This window comes from Odontesthes bonariensis, chromosome 20 (assembly GCF_027942865.1).
Source record: "Odontesthes bonariensis isolate fOdoBon6 chromosome 20, fOdoBon6.hap1, whole genome shotgun sequence".
Classification (NCBI taxonomy): domain Eukaryota; kingdom Metazoa; phylum Chordata; class Actinopteri; order Atheriniformes; family Atherinopsidae; genus Odontesthes; species Odontesthes bonariensis.
In genome coordinates this window covers 6,826,917-6,844,427 of record NC_134525.1, presented here as the reverse complement: position 1 = coordinate 6,844,427, position 17,511 = coordinate 6,826,917, and the positions used below count along the sequence as shown (strand labels likewise).

The following is a 17,511-nucleotide window of genomic DNA, read 5'->3' as shown; positions in this document are numbered from 1 at the left end:
TCACATTAATACAATTCAATAGTAATGAATGGGGATTAATTATAATGCATAATTAAAATTTAACAGCAGATTCTCTGTCGGTATATGAATTAGAAAAAAATAGAGAAAAACACATCTCTATTCAAAGGTCATGGCTCCCCTTGACTTCACGTGGAAAACGAGAACTTCTTTAAAAATCATCTATTGCACATTCACAATTCAGAAAAATGATGCAATAAACCTACATTTACTTTCTCCCAATTATGTAGATGAGTCTGGACATAAATAGCAGAGAATTAAGGGGGAGTTTTACTACATTGACCTTGAGGGAAACGTAAAAGCCGTAACTTGGGAAGCAGCCACAGGGCAGCAAGATTGGATTTAGTTTATAGAGCTGAGCAGCCCTCCCTTCAATCTTTAACGTCTCATTAAATAACCAAATTCATATGGGTTCTATAATTAAATGTGGACACTTCTGGAGAGATGTCAGCCCAACTACAATGGTAAACTTTGATGGGCAAAAAAGGGGAAAATTGCATTCCAATTAATTAAGGTTGCAGAGAGGCCTATCTGTTGATTTGAGTACTGATTGTATTGTCAAACAAAAGGCTTGAACTAAGGGTTTCACAAGTCAGACAAAAGATTTAATTAAAGGCACCTGGGCTTCTTTTCTTTGTTTTTGGTTGTTTTTTTCCTGCTGCTTTCTGTTTAAGATGCTGAAATGATCATAACACGAATGAATTTAAATAGAAACAAGCCACAGAACAATTTAGAAACTTTATGTGGGCCATTTTTAGAACTATTGGACTACTGAAAATCTCTTGAATCTACTACAAGGAGACACAGGTAGCATATTCTCCAATGCCAATGGCTGGTTTTGCAGTTTTACATAAAGTAATCTGGATAAGCACTAGAGTAAAATAGGGTTTTACTTTGCTCATGCTCCATCTCTCTGCCAAGTTTCATGGAATTCAGCTTGGTAACTTTTGTATTCTCGCTGACAGACAGACAGATCACACATTCACTGGAAAAATTTCTCTTGAACCTTCGAGGCAGCTAAAATCACTAATAGTATAGGAATAGTTGTGGAAAAGAAATGTCAGTAGTTTGAAATTTCATAAAATGTCAACTCCCCTCTTTTTGACAAGAGTTAGATGAAAAGATCAATACCGTTCTGCTCAAGTGTTGTTGCTGCCATGAGATTTCTCAGCAGCCAGAGGAAACTCCAGGACGTCAATGTGTGAGTGACCGTAAAATAAACCCGCACAAAAACCCCGATAAAATTGAAAAGTATAGCTGTAATACCCAATTAAAATAATGGCATATTTGTTCTTCAGTGGGCTTTGGTGATACTTTCAAGCTAATTTCCATGCATTTGGATAGTGCCACACAATCAGTTTCTTCTTGCCTTCAATCTTTATGCTAAGCTTAGTCTTGTTGATTGGTGTCAACTCCGTGTCGGAAAGCAACTTTGTATATTTCACGTAATTCTTTTTTAAAGACAACAAAGTATAGATATGGGTCAGAGGAGCATATCTGTGATTGAAACCCTTTCGAACTGCCAAACTGTGTGGCTTGAATCAGAAAAATAGCCCATGAGTTTGTTCATTTATTATTATCAATTATACTGCGCAATGATTTGGATGTTTTAGTGCCAGGAAACAACAGATCTCACCTAATAAGATGATAATGCACAGAAGAATGGCAATCAGAGCTCCAGTGCTAAGACCCACAGGAAGAAAGATGGCCTCTGCGCTACACGTCAGCAGGGAACCATCCGATTCGCAACCACATACACGAATGGTCAGGGTCCCTGTGCTGCTCTTGGGAGGGTATCCATTGTCATCGATCACAACAGGGAGGAAGTAGATCTCCTGTAAACGTCGTCTGAAACCACTCCGCTTTGTCACAATTCCAGCTGTGTTATCTGAGAGAAGGGAAAAAAGGTCCAACATTTGGCACATTTTGCTATCATCTATCAAATAAAACAAAAAAAATCCACTGATTTTGTGAAAAGTAGATCAAAGAATCTTTGGAATTTGTGGAAAAAGGCCTGAAGTAGTGAAGCAGCTGCCCGTTCCTTGATCTCCACAGGATAGAAAGTGTTCTGACAAAGTAAAAGAAAACATTCCTCCCAGTATAACTCTGCATCAATCAGACGATCCTCTGAGCTCAATCACAAGTCTTGAGGTTGTGAGAGATGAAACTTTTTTATGTCTGATAATATGTGTTTGATATCAAATACTCTCCAAATGTGCCTCTCAGAATGGGCTGAGAAACGGCTAGATATCAAAGGCTTGTCTTATCAAAGTTCTCACTATATTGCAACACTTACTTTAAAAGCTGCAAGTGCCCAACCACACCCAAAACACTGTGCAGCATTTTCTTTCTTCCTGCGCTTGTGCTCTGTTGTTATTATGTAATCACTTTGGGAAGCTAGCATCACTTGAGAGAAGTAGCAGATAAGATATGACAGATATTAGATAGAAAAAATAAAAACATCGAAGTTGACCAACTTGCGAAGACAGCTGGCGGTGTAAGGACAGCAGGCTGAATTGAGGGCGACAATGTATACAGGGGAGAGGGAACATGTCAGGTTGAACCTGCCTGCTCCTGTCTGCTCCAGCCACGCTGTCTGACCCCTGTCAAGCCAAGTTTGTTGCACTGACGAAGCGTGGCACTTTTTCTTGACAGGAGGTCAGGCGTTTTAACACACCTTGCATGTTGTGCACAGCAACGATTTTGTTTGTGCTCTCCCTCTCCAACTCTTGCCGAATCTGACTGTGTTGCCTGTGGTGTTTGTCTTTCCTGTCCCTGCCTATCAGATCGCACTCTGTATCGAGAGAGTGCGTTTCCAAGGCTACTGGCAGTCAGGAAGCTGTAAAAACAGTGTGTCAAAAAGGTAGTGGTGGATCAGGGGTCCGGACCTGGGCTTGTCAAGGATGGTGAATGCATTCGTTTCCCTGGCCTCATCCTGCCATGTCCCAGTTTCCCTTGCACGTCTCTCTGGTTAGACTTCAAAGGGCTTGGTGAGTGCACAAAGCAAAGTGTCATGTGTGGCCTTATCATATGACTGCATATTTTAAAGTTATTTTTAGCACTAAGATGTGACACTCCTTTGAGATTATAGTAGCTTCAACTGGCTTCTACTAATTTATTTCTTCTTCCTCTTGATAGTTTTTTAGATGCTCAAACAGGTGAATGCACTGAAGTGAGAGGTTATTATAGTGCACTTGTATTATTATTGGTTCCATTTACTGCCATATCCGACCCCAAAGTAATTTGCTATATTGTTACAGTGCTATATTTTTGGTGTTGTCATAACTGCACCTGTCATTTGAGAATGTTTATTGCTGCTTCTTTTCCACCAACTAAGAGCTGTTTTTTTTTTAACCCGTTCCATTCAGTACTTTTGGAACCATGGCGCTGTCTAGAAAAAAAGCTTGTGTGTCCATCAATTGTGAGAACTTTTTTTTGTCAAGGAAGTGTCATCTCTTTTACTCCCCTCAGACTGGAACTTGCCTATCCTGTTGTCCTGAATTCTGCTGGTATCTTGGCTCCAATTGGTCTTGTTTTGCTTACATACTGTCTGAAATCACAGTAACCTCTGAATAAACTTAAAAAAGTATAACTGACTGTTTTTCTATTGCTCTTTACATGATGGTGTTGGGATACTTCCTTATAAGGTCTTTCCTTAGGTGTTGAATTTCTAGTTTTACTAGATATAATCTTTATCTAAGTATGTATAGTTTTTAACACTGCCCTTTTCTATATTATGAATACTTTATGCCGTTTTTAATTGTGACTTGCACGCTGATCCTTATACATATCCCTATGTATGCTGTAATTAGTATAGGGAAGTAACAAATGAAAAAATCTGAATCTGAATGTTTTTTTCTTTGGCAAAATATACCAAAAGCTTTAAATGAGGTGGACAAATCAGAATGGAACCTGTTCCATATTGTTGAAAAACAGGCTCTCATAAAAAAAGAATTATCTACAGTAGGAAACTCTCGAGGAAAAACCTGGCATCGGATTACCTGTTTTGATCATCAAAACTTGGCTACAGAGGACATGTTTTGAGACTAGTTTAAGTATCTCAGAGGGTGACGCTCCAATGTGTTTCACACTACACTGATTTGCGTGGAGGTTTTGTAGAACTATAAGAATACTTACTTCCAAAGTCTCGAATGGTGAAATTCTTATTCTTTATATCTTCTTTTGATGTTCTGAAGGAGAACTGTTGTCCAGCACTTGGTAGATCTTGGTCTTTTGCTCTGAAGATTTGAATAACCTGATGAAAATGAAAATGAAGGACGCAGTCATTATTAACTCATTGGCTGCCAGCCATTTTCAGTGCAGAGAGACCCATACTGCCAAGTGTTTTACAGTATTTTGACTGATTTTCCAAGACCCACAGAAAAGTGTGTCTTATGACTATGTACACACCGAAATTACCAAAAGAAAGAGTAGACTCTCTTCTTTGATCAGGAAAAAAAAGTTTGTTTCTACCATTTTCAGTCCTTTAGTAATAGACAGTAGAACATAGGTTGGTTTCACCAAAAACAGCTGTTTGACCAAAAAAAATGGAGAAAACAAGCTTTTTTTTTTGTGCAAAGTGGCACTGCTGCCACCTTGTGGGTAATTTTGCCAGTATATTCTCTGTTTAGTGTTTACAAGCCTACGATTTAGTGACGAACTCCGCTAGATTGTCCCCCAGCCCGCTCCGTTAAAAAACGCAATTGACGTCTATAGACGTCTTTGGCAGTCAACGTTTTTTTTTTAAATTGACGTCTATAGACGTCAATGGCACCGAAAGAGTTAAAAGAAAATTCTTTTTTTCTTACGTATGTTTTAGCTGTGTGCGTTTGATACTGTAGATCACAGAATCCTGTTGCATAGGCTGGAAAACTGGGTTGGACTTTCTGGAGCGGTGCTTAACTGGTTCAGGTCCTACTTAGAAGAGTTATGTTGTTACAATTGGCAGCTGTGAATCTGAGCAAGTGGCCAGAAACATCAAGAGAATTAAAGGTTTCCTCTTCCAAAAAGACCAGGAGAAACTCATCCATGCATTCATCTCCAGGAGACTCGATTACTGTAATGCTCTTTTAACTGGACTTCCCAAAAAGAGCATTTAACATCTGCAGCTCATCCAGAAAGCTGCTGCTAGAGTTTTAACCCGGACTTAGAGATCTGAACACATCACACCAGTGTTAAAATCTTTACACTGGCTTCCAGTCAGTCACAGAATAGATTTTAAAAGCCTGCTGATGGTTTACAAATCCCAGAACGGTTTAGGCCCAAAATACATCTGTGATATGTTCAGAGAATATAAACCCAGCAGAGCTCTTAGATCCAAGGACTCAGGTCAGCTGGTCCAGTCCAGACTAAACATGGAGAAGCAGCATTTAGCTGTTATGCTGCCAACAAGTGGAACAAACTGCCAGTGGAGATTAAACTTTCACCAAATGGAGACATTTTTAAATCCAGGTTAAAAACATTTCTTTTCTCATGTGTCTATGCATGAAATCTGCATATCTTTTAATTTATCTGGACTGTTGCTTGTTTTTAATAATTTTAATTCATTAGAGGTACTTTATTTGTTTCTCTTTCTATTCTTTTATGTATTTTTAATGCTTCTTCCACTCCCCGCTGCAATGCTTTTATTTCATGTGAAGCACTTTGAATTGTTTTGTACATGAAATGTGCTATACAAATAAACTTGACTTAACTTGACTTGACTTGTCATTTACTCGTATCATTTATTTGAAGCTTTTAGTCAGAGGTTTGGTTTGGTCTGGAGGTAGACTTATAACCTTTTCAACATTCTATACAGAAAATAGTTTCTGGACTTTTACAGCTGGAAGCTGGAAAATATTGAACAGAAGTGCCAACTGCAACTACTGAGCAGAATGCATGATAAACCTTCAGCATTTAAATCAGGCAGTGAATTGTTATCGCTGTCATTTTTGATACAGCCACTGAGCACTTGATTGAAAACTTCACCACCATACCACTTCTTGTATATTGCACTCATATTAAAGTTTATCTCCAATAGTTATTGCACAATGCTGGAAGGAAGGACGGCACCTACTTTTACTGCTGCATATTAGCAAACTAGGTTGCTTTCATGTGAAAATGTGCATATAAATAGCTGATTTGGGCACCGAATGTCAACTTAAAACAGATGTCTAGTTTCTAGTGCTCTTCCTCACCCACTGGGCTTGACCTGCTGGAGACCTCATGCCCCAGCCTCCAAACTCCCATACACAGCAGCCACTAATCAGCCACCCTGCCTTGTTACATCACCCTGACTGTGTTACTCTCGCTGTTTGCCCTCAGTATTTGAATAAAATTCCCTGCAGGGGAGTAAACCTGACACTAGGTGTGATGAGTGTTCTGTTGTGCTCCCCATAGCAGATGCACAGTTCACATTATTGATTTCCTGCAACCAAATTAGCTTTGTGATGAATATATACCGCTACAGGTAACACTGTAATTAGTTTTTAATCTATTGATCTTTTCTATCAATCTGTAAATCAGTTGTGTCAAAAATAATGGCAATTGTAAATTAAACATTATCAAAGCACAAAGCTGTGTTCTGAGTGGTGTCCTGGTGCAAGATCCATGAAGTTTAATCCATTCAACTTAGAAGAGCACAAAGTAACAAAATAACACTGCTTTTACACTGTAGCAGTGAGAGCCAGCAAGTTCCTTCTCTGTCCACTTCTGGAGAATCAATTCAGAAACAGTGGTTATACTGAGTATACTTTATATGCTTTGCAATGTCAAAAGCACCCTTGTGATTATAAGTGTTGAAGTTTCTGCTTTAACTTCTTCTTTCTGGGTTATTGTGGATATTAAAGAGCCCACTTTGTTAATTTAAAACATATTAATTTAATTTTGGGGACTTTAAGGATGAGTCTACAAGTTTTAATGCACTTAGACGAGATAATATTTCTCACACTGACATTGCTGCAGCATCTCCTGTCACCTTCTGTTTAAAGCGCTCAGTTTAGTGTTTCTTTAAAGACTTCCTCCTAACAGGACCAGACGGCTCAAATGTGTTGGCTGATTGGTCAGAAATGGTGTCGTACTATGCAGCTGCTCAGTATTTGTTTGAGGCATGCTAAATTTGTTTGGCAAATTCATTTTACTATGATGGAGTCCAACGTGTTTTATCAATATATAAATTCCTGATCGTCAAAAAATGGAGGGAAATAGAGGAGGGGCATTTTGTGGTAATTTCCCTTCTTTGCCAATGACAAAGAAAGAGTAAATACTGGCATTAGGAGCAAGGAAAATGTTACCTGCTTATGAAAGAGCAACAGATTTACTCTGTCAGTGGTTTAGTTTGATACCCTGCTGGCAATATTTGAACTGCATTTTTTTTTTTTAAAGTTATCACAATTAACTCTGTATACTTCGTTGTTTGCTTTTTGTTGCTTGGAAACAAAATCAGTAAAGTTATCTGACGCCATCGTGCACGATGACATGTATCTATTGAGTGGGCCTGTGTGGTCAAAAGGCATTTGACTGATGACAAAACTGCAGAATATTGAACTTCTTCTTAGGGTTTTATTTCTGAGTCAGTGTCTGTTGACATAATGTGGCATCTTATCTATTTTGGAATGTGACATTCGAGGACAAATATGGATTTGGTGTACAAAAAACTTTTGTGGGAACTTTGTAGCCTTCCAATTTATTTAGGTTTTTATTTTATTTCAAAAACTAATGCAAACTAAACAGGAAAGCAACAACCACTCCAAAAAAAACCTACAATATGACCTCTTTAATTCAAATCTGTTATGCAGAACTCTTTTTCTTGCACATAAAAGTACTTCCTTCCTGTGGAGCTGTTGCTGCTGCAACTGCTTATTACTGGTTTCTATTGCATATGTGAGAACTTTATAATTTGTGTAATTTTCTTCTGCCTGTGGCTACATTGTAAGTAAAGCTTGATAAGGCTGGTTGCTAAATGCTATAAATATCAACGTAATTACTCCAGCATAACAGGCTGAATCAGTGGTTTAGCATTTCAATACAGCACTTTAAAAACCAAAGCAAATAGTTCAACCAGCAGAAGCACATTAAATATACTTAATATGTGGTCCTCAACAATAAGGAATGATTTGTTTTATGTTTCCTTTTGAGGCTGCTTTTTCTCATTTCACGCTTGACCAGTTGACTCTCTGTAATTTGTGAAAAAATGAGAAATTCCACTATATAGCTTTGCCTCAACCCTGGTCTTTTTTCTTTGCAAGTCTCCCCTCTCCCCTGCTGTTGCCACATATTTACATGGAAATAATAAGTTGCTTCTTTCGCTTGGATTCATCCTGGTTACAGATTATTTTCAATCAGAGGTGCCACAGTGTGAGACCCTCCAAAACAAGCAGTTTGTATGTTTTTCAGCTGTGTAAGTGCAGATAATCATCAAGGGAGACGTGTGATGGATTTTACATGAGAGGGATCCGCAATTCTTTATCATCCCCCAGCTGCATGCGGCACCTGTTGGAATCATGCTGTGGAAACACTGCAGGGAAGTGTACATTCAGGAATGGAGGGCAACAGAGGATGCAGAAGAAGTAGAAAAGGGAACACAAGAGATAAAAAGGAGAAGATTATAGGGAGTAAAAAGAGCAAGATGCATGAAAGCAGAGAAGAATGAATCTTAAATACAGGGTGCACACTGCATGGTGATAGAAACTCATCTAAATGGAAAGCAATCATTTATTTACTTATTTCTGTAGTTTTAGAACAGCCTTTGATAATGTATTTCTCTGTACTTTCATAATATTAGGTTCCAGTGGAACAATAAACTGATTGGATTGTTGGATGAGAGGCTGAATGGGAAAGAGCAGTCATGTAAGAGAATGAAAGAATATGTTGATTATTAAAACATACAACTTGGTCTGAAATGTGATCTCTCTGAAGTGTTCGCCCATAAAGTCATGATTAAAAACCTCAAGAAATGTTGTGAGGCATATGCAATAAGCTTTTCTTTTTTTCCTGATGCCGTTTTTCCACCAACAAGTTAAATCATCTGTTCCCAAATTAGTGAAAATAGAATCGGTTCTAGTCTTTTAATATCATTTTCACTCTTATTTGAGAATTCTGAATCAGTCACTACGTGCAGTGGAATCGCATGTTCAAAGTTGGTAGAGTATGGACTGACAAATGGAATTAATCTAAATATACAATGTTTTTCACAACATTTTTGGTAATCTAAGTGTATTATTTTCGTGTTGAACAAATTCAGGGCAAAGATCACCTGGCAAAAAAAGTCCTGCGCACCCCACAGGGTTTGAGATATCAGATAACCTTTGCCAAGGTGTCAGACCTTAATTAGATTTTTTTCATAGGAACGGCTTGTTCACAGTCATCACTTGGAAAGGCCAGGGGATGCTAAATTTAAGCTTTGTAAATAATCCCACTCCTTTAACCTTTCCCCAACAATCACAGGCCATTAGCTCCTCCAAACAGCTGCCAATAACTCTGAACATTACACTAATTGCTACCTGCAAAGCAGGAGAAGGCTGTAAGAAGACAGCAAAGCATTTTCAGATAAATGTTTCATCAGTTTTTAATGTAAATAAGAAATGGCAGCTCAGTGGTGTGGTGGTTAGCACTGTCGCCTCACAACAACAAGATTTCCTATCTGTGTGTGGTTTGCATGTTCTCCTTTGGGTTGTCTCTGGGTACTCTGGCATCCTCCCACAGTGCTGCATGTCAGGATAATTGGTTATTCTAAATGGGCAGTAGAAGCGACTGTGAGTGTGCATGGTTTGTTTGTTTCTATGTTGGCCCTGTGATGGACCTGTGACTTGTCCAGGGTGTGCCCCGCCTAATTGGCTCAACGAAGATGGTATGAAGTGGTAATGAACCTCAAATGAGCAAGGTAAGACAGCCTGTGACATTCACAGAAGTAGAAGCTTTTTTAGGGAAAATTGGATGAAAATCCATCAAAATGGAATACTTGGCAAAAGGGGCGTTATGCGCCAAGCAACAAAATATGTTCCCATAGTTTTGCTGGTAGCTCAGCCATATCACCAAGAGTTTCGTAAATTCAGTTTAATCAAACAAAAACAAGTTATTGTCTCTGTTCAACTTTAGTGTTTTATCTTAAAAATCCCAAACCAAGACAGAAATCTGGCTGTTATTAAGGACTCAGACTTGAACCTTCACAGTCATATAAAGTCAATTATGAAGTCAGTCTCACATTACAGGAAGAATATTTCAAGAGTTAAAGACTCGTGTCTCAGAGTGATTTAGAAAAGCTGGTCCATGCATTTCTCGTTAGTAGACTTGAATGCTGGTCTGACAAAAAAGAGTCATAAAGCAGCTGCAGCAGATTCAGAGCACTGTAGTTCAAATCCTCACGAAGACCAGAAAAGTGGAACATATCACTCAAGTTCTGAGGTCTGTACACTGGCTTCCTGTCTGTGAAAAAATTTATTTCAAATAGCGCAATTGGATTATAAAGGTGTAAACAGTTTAGGGACGAAATCCGAGCCAGAAATGTTCTATATTATGAACCTTCCAGTCATCGAGCATAAGTTTGCTCTCTGTCCCCAGAGTGAGAGCTAAACACGGGGAAGCTGCTTTCAGTTGTTATGCATCCTGTATGCATAAGATACTCCCAGAGAACCTCAGGTCTGTGTCAAGTCGTGTTTCTGTTTAAAATGAATATCAAGAATTTCCTGTTTTCCATTGCATTTGATTGATTGTATTAAATTAAATTACTTTTGATTGATAACTTTCACTGCACTGTACCTTTACTCTTTTTTAAATCTACTTTTTCATACTTTGTTTCTTGTGCTATACACAAAATTGTAAGCATTCAGAAACATTTTTCAGTGAGCAACTAAATAGGAAAAGACCCTTCTCTTGCAAAACGTGCATCAGTTTGTGCTGTAAAGGCTAAACATTCATGTAAAGTGAGTAGAAGCACAATTTTAGTAGAGCTTTAAAAAGGCTGTTTTTAATAAATTGTACAGCTTGCATCTCTCTTGAGATCAATGTGTTCTCGTTCCAGAATCAAAGTGTCTTGACTCAATCATGCAGGAAGAAAACACAGCAAAATTCACCTGCCGAGGAAGACAGTGATGCCTTCAAATGAAGGGCACAGCCGTTGTTTTTGATTGCAACGGGCCTGAGGAGCAGCCAAACATCCTCAATGTGATGAGGCGTCTGCACTCATTTGAAAGACTGCCAAAGAAGCTGTTCTCTCACAACGCTAACTGCATATAGATTTCAGTTAATGGGCTAATTTACAGGCGCAGGTGGTTTACAATGCACACAGGCAAATTCTCCTCTGCATCTAAAATATATCGTCTGAAAATGCACTCCGAGTTCCAGATATGCAAAGCACTGCTGCACTTTTTGATTACCTCTCCTGCTGAACTGAACTCTTTGACACAATCGGTTCAAGATTTTGATTCAAACTTCTCGGTGATAAGCACACTGAAAAAAATTCCTTGAAATAAAATGGTTTATTGGAGTGACCTTGAGTGAAACAGCAGAAAGTAGTGGATGGTTATGCGAGTGCCACACGTGTATTTCTAACTGCGATGTGGCGCTCCAAAAAGCAGAAAAATATCACTTAATTTGATCTCCACACACCAGGAATTCAGCGTATCTCTCTGCCAAAGTGTAAACAGTGACACTTTTATGGTGTTGATATAAATCCTCACCTTTCACATTCAATTTTACACCTTTTAGTTGAATTTCAGCAACCATCCTCAAGCCATATCAGCTATGATGGAGCATAAACATTCCCATCAGCAGCTGTCATTTCACTGAAAAATCCACACATCTTAATATTGGAAAATTAGCTGTGCTTTATGCGTGAGCACCTTACATGCACAGAAAGCAAGTAAATGTGAACATACCTGTCCCACTTTGGCATTTTCACACACAAAGGTCTCATAAGGGCTGGCCAGTTCTGGGGGGAACTCGTTGATGTCCAGCACATGGACAGTGACGGCCACCCGGCTGGTCAGAACTGGACTGTCTGGAGAGAAAAACACATTTTTCATTATTTGTTTTTCCACAGCACTGACACCACGTGGCTTTCTGGAGTACTACAACCTTGTAGCAAGCCACAGCTCACAGGTTTATTTCAGTGGGACGGACGAGTGGTTAAAGAGGCCCGAATGTACAGTCAGAGTGTCCTTGAATAGATGCCAACACAGTGTGAGTCACTCTGTTATATGCTGGAAATTACTAATACATCTAGAACATGGTGATGCACACAATCCACCACGATGCTATATGATGCTTTTGATTAATGGTGCAAATGAGAATTAAGGAAACAGTCAGTACATGTTCATATTCTCCCTCTTTAGAAACCATTTCCACTCTGGTTTGAGCCATAAGATGTGCAGGAGTGTAATTACAGCGTGAAAGCCCCCCATGAGAGGGACTAACTTCAATTCAAGGTTGTTTGTTAAAGTGTTTCCTCTCTGCAGGGACACAATGGGGGAATGTTCTCTTCGCGTGAAAGGTAAACTTTATGGATTTGATGTGGGAATGGGTTTTGCTGCGCAGTGGGAGGCCCGGTGTGTGTTTGTTTGTGCAAGTGCCAGAGCATAGGTATATACAGTAGCTGCGTGGGTGAGTGTGTGGGTGGGTATTTGGGAAGAATGCTTCGAAAGAGGGGAGGGGGGTGCGTGGAGTCATCTCAAAAGGATTGGCGAAGCAGCCACTGCTCAATTGGTAACCTGTGTCTGACCTTGATAGAAAAAGCAATCTTCCCACCGAGTTATGTTACAGAGCATGGGATTTGCTGCTCCACGCTCACAAAACTACTAACATCTACGTTCACCCAGAAAAGACACTCAGACTTTTGGACGACAGGTCTCAGACAAGCTGTTTTCTTCTACAGTACAATCTAAAATAGTTATCTTTAAAGTCTCAAAGTTATGGGGGCTGAAATGTACAATTTTCTCTCATTTCAAAAGCTCATCTCCGTAACTGGTGTCGTTATAGGTGATATATCATTTACACCACTAGATGGAGCAATGGTACAGTAGTTGCATTCAGATCTGCCTTGCATGAGCAAGGCAATAACTTGTTTATTCAAATGGTGAATCGGAATCATTCATTGCTGTCGAATGCTTCAGAGGTTAGTAATAAAGTTGCCTACATACACTGCTTCACTACTGCACATTACTTTTTTTTAATTAAGCTGATTTTATTAAAATAATCCTCATTTTTGCAAGCAATCAAGCAAAGATAGAAAGATTACTTGTGGAAATTAATATGTTAAAAGTGCAGCTGCATGCAGAATAAGCAAGCAAACTCACAGCATAAAACTCCATGATAAGTGTGTAACTAAATTCATTTTGTGTAAGTAGTGAGCGAGTGTGTTTTCTAATTGCTTCCTGCCGAGGTTATTATTGCATTTAATAGATCTACCCCCCTTACTTTGACTCCCCAAGAATTGCCTCTGGGTTTAAAAGCCAAAACGCAAAAAGTGTTAATCCAGCTCTAGCCCTTATTTAGCACACCCTCTGCTTTGCACTGTACATCAGGAGAGCTGCGCACATACAGCTCTGCTGCATGACTGCAGTTTCTTGAGAGGACTGGTCTGATCTCCAAGGTTTGCAAAGTGAAAAGTCATTATGTAGTAAAAGTATTCAAGGAGAGTGCCATCCAACAACACATATTGCTGGATGGATAATTGCTCAAAAGAAGCAAGGACACACTGCAGATCAAATCCAGAGGTGTACAATGGCTTAACTGCTTAACCGAAGCTGCTCGAGACTGTTGATAAGTCAGAATATCGCTGTTTATGTGCATGACTTCTCCTTAGCAAATGCATTATTTGTCAGGGCACTGAAGGTATCTTTGCCTCAGCATTTATTGTTGCTCTTCACGGTTTAAAACCCGAATAATAGACTGACACCATCCCAGCAATGACAATAGACTGCAGCACAGAGGAGCCATAGCAGCCTTCCAATACCCAGAACGCAAAGTTCTGCCAAAACTAACTCAAGGTCAAAAAGATTTGAACTCAAGCTGGGACATATGAACTGCTGGCTTTATCTCAGTACTTTCTGAACTAGCCCGGCAATTAGTTTGAGCACTTACTCTTTTCTATCGGTGAGTAAAACTGTCAAAACATTTGTCCCCTGAGATGGTCTACCCGGTGAGAAGGCAGGGAAGTGATAAAAAAAAAAAAAGCATGTAAGGGGAAAAATGAGCAGAAAACGCCTGCATTCCTCCATCAAATATGACCGAACATGTAACGGGCTTATTAAAGTCCCATCTGCGTCCTGCTCCTCCTACATTCACGCTGCATCCTTTCAGTCTACCTCATCCTCTAATTTTGTGACACTTAATGCACAAAAGCCACACAAGGAAACACGCACACACTCGCTGAAAACACAATTAGAATGTCACTGATATGACCTTGAGGGGAAGTGAGTAATATCAGTTTCCCTACGCGACAATGACTCAAGTTTTAACAGCCCATATTTCACAGTCTGTCCTAATGAATATACAGCGTGTGTAATTTTGATTGAGCACCAGCCTGCCTCTGGGATAATGACTTTGACGGTTCTTAGCAGATTTGATGACTTGATGACGATGGATTTGCTTATTTATCCGGAAATTTGCTCTAGTTCCTCCATAAAAACATAATTAGCTTGATGACATGTCTTAAAGCCACAGTTCTGCATTAGTTCCATCTCGCTCGAGCTTGAATCACAGCATGCTGCATCTGCTTGCTGTAAAACTCTGGAAGGTTTACATTTTACTGAGAAGTAAGTAAAAGTTGACTTTGGCAAGGAGAGTTCCCTTTGAATGCCAACGCTATCAAATGTTTTTTTTTTTTTTTTTTTTTTTCTTTTTTTGAAAAGGCTGTTAAAAATGAAAACACTGCTGAAGCAAGTATGCGAGAGGAGACAATGTCCTGAAGATACATTCCCCCGGGAGTGCCATCATGGTTTATAGTCACCTATAAACCTTTCCAAGAAAAGGGAATTGGGTATTGACTTCAGTAAAAGTGTTTTAAATCCTTCACACAGATTATGGTGGGGGAAGGTCAACGACACCTACATGAATAACAACTGATTTCATTGTCATACTTACTAAGTTTGGTTGCTACAATGGAGATGTTGTGCTGGGCGATGTTCTCCCTGTCAAGCAGCTCGTTTGTGGAAATCGTTCCTTCCACCGGATCGATGTCAAAGTAGCTGTCCAAGTCACTCCTCCAGTCAATGGAATACCTGAAAGAAAATGTTTGTTTAGCGGCATCCGTTTTCAACATGAACCAGAGAATTAAACCACAGCGACTCCCCCCTCTGGGCTCATGTATATGAGTTAGGTGTAATGTGATGTTGAAGTAGCCGTCATTACTCATTCTGAATGGTCATTTCCAGAAAATGTGCTGACGATTGCACACACATTCCAATCTGGTAATGGAGCTCACGTTTGGCCATGCTGAGCTAATGGTTTTCGTGGGAACATAAATGAATTTTAGGCACGATTGAAAGCGTATCAATCTCTTACGGCCAATGAACAACAAAGACATGAAAATCTCGGTTTGGTGTCTAAGAGCAGTAGGTCCGCTTCTCTCTGTGAAGTGCATCTTTGGTCTTAGCCAGCCGCTTTGAATGCAAACCATAGAGAAAAAGGGATCTGAAACCAAACCACACGTCAGTGACAGCACCATTCATCATCGCATGCTATTTGATCTTTACAGGCCATTTTTCATTAATAATTTTACAATCGTCTGTGGCATTCTGTCAGGAGAAAAATAATATTTTATTCTCTTTCACAAGGTCATAGAATGAGAATTCAACGCCTTGCCCATGGGCGCTTCCTCAGAGCAGATGCTTAATTTCTCATGGGGTTGATCCTGGACTTTTTCTATAAAGAATAGCCTCACTACGCCACCATTCTGGCATTTGTTTTCTTTCTTGTGACAAGCTATTTGATCTTAAAAGGCTATTTCACATGAATATTTATCATGCTTGTTTTCTATATCGCAGAACCTGAAACCGGACTCAGCTCAGTCATTAGAACAAACAAACCCAGAGCATATGCACCCCCTATAGTCTTTTACACAAATGAGAATGATGACAAAACCACTTTTGGTTTCAGTTTCAATTTTTTTCCATGTCTTGTCTGTAACTCTGTGTTGCATGCATCCATAAAGTGAACAAGATTGGGTTGAAACGGTTTAGTGTGACTCCCTTTGATAAATATTGCAGCCAAACTCCTATCAAGAGTTCAAAAGATCAATGAATTGCAATTTTTCCTCAGGGCTAAACGCTTTTTTTCTTTCATTTTTGTAGAAGGGGTATTCCTGGAACCGGGTCGCTACTGATGCATATGTTTCACTCTCTGTGTGCTTCAGTGGCTAAAATGACCATATTGATGACAAGCACACTACAGGTTTTCTGTTGAAATTCCCTTCAACAAGACAATGAAACTTTATAAGCTCACCCACAGTCTCCCAGGCTGAAAGGCTAAGATAAAAAATTAAATACTGGATACACGTGGGGCAGAAAACATTTTAGAAATTGTTTTAGTTGTAATTGGTCTTTGTTTTTAATTAAACTGATCTAATCACCAGTAAAGAGAAATAAATCACAGATCCAAAGCATCCTCTTACCTCTGTTTTGACAGCTTTAGATATGAAAATTAATTAGTCTTATCACCTTCTTTGAAGTCCAGGGATGTTAATTACCTATGTTTGAGCATCGAACACAATGCATACGGAAATTTCAGAAAAGGGTACGACTTGTTTCAGTTCATTTTCCACAATCATTGATTTTTAGAGTTTACGACGCTGTTGGGGTACAGTTTTAAACTCTTGTGTCCGGTGTGGTTCTTCAGTGTCTGCTGGCTTGTGATATTACCCTCTTACTTAAAGATGGGGCCAAACTTTTCCTCTTTAAGACTCACTGTAACTTTTGGAAGTTCTTTAGAATCAGACAACAATGCAGTATTCATGTTGACCCTCTCTTCTTTCAGGTAGCGATAACGCAATTCTATACTGATAAATAGCCGATTCAGTGTGGTATAAAGTCTAAAAGCATGATTCGCTATGCATGATGGGTCATCGGGTCTATTGTTTTGAAGTGAAGGATGCAAGGCTGCTCTCTCAAAGTGTACAAATGAACAATGTCATCTGCGGTACTGATAAATATTTAAAGGGCTGGAGATAAAGTGGAGGTCCACAGAGCAGAGGGCATTAGCTTTCTGTTGAACAAATCTCTGCCTCTGGTGTTTCTTTTGTTTTGTCTAGAATGAAATATTCATAATAAAACATCTACTTTCCATGCAACAGGTTATTTTATTTTTGCCATTTAGGCGTAACACTGGTGATTCACATTCACAGTAGCGTCACTATGAGGCAATCAGCCTGAGTTAGAGTGGCTAATACATTTTAAAAGCGGTCCTCGTACATTTTTAAAAATGCACTTTCTTTTGTCTTTGCAAAGGAAAGACTATTGTTATCTGCAGCTGAAGTTTTATGGTTAGAAACAGGGATGCAGCACGTGAGTGTGCATGTGGGCA

At 39.3% G+C, this 17,511-nt stretch overlaps 1 protein-coding gene across 1 annotated transcript in view; it reads right to left on the bottom strand.

Moving 5' to 3' along the window:
- LOC142369986 (cadherin-12-like) overlaps positions 1-17,511 on the bottom strand; it is a 113,684-nt gene that overhangs the window by 3,483 nt on the left and 92,690 nt on the right. Inside the window, exons 8-11 of the mRNA XM_075452405.1 lie at positions 15,076-15,212; positions 11,871-11,992; positions 4,156-4,273; positions 1,655-1,906 (exon numbers count right to left, since the gene is read on the bottom strand). Of these exons, the coding sequence (XP_075308520.1) occupies positions 1,655-1,906; positions 4,156-4,273; positions 11,871-11,992; positions 15,076-15,212 (629 nt within the window). The remainder of the gene's footprint in view (positions 1-1,654; positions 1,907-4,155; positions 4,274-11,870; positions 11,993-15,075; positions 15,213-17,511) is intronic.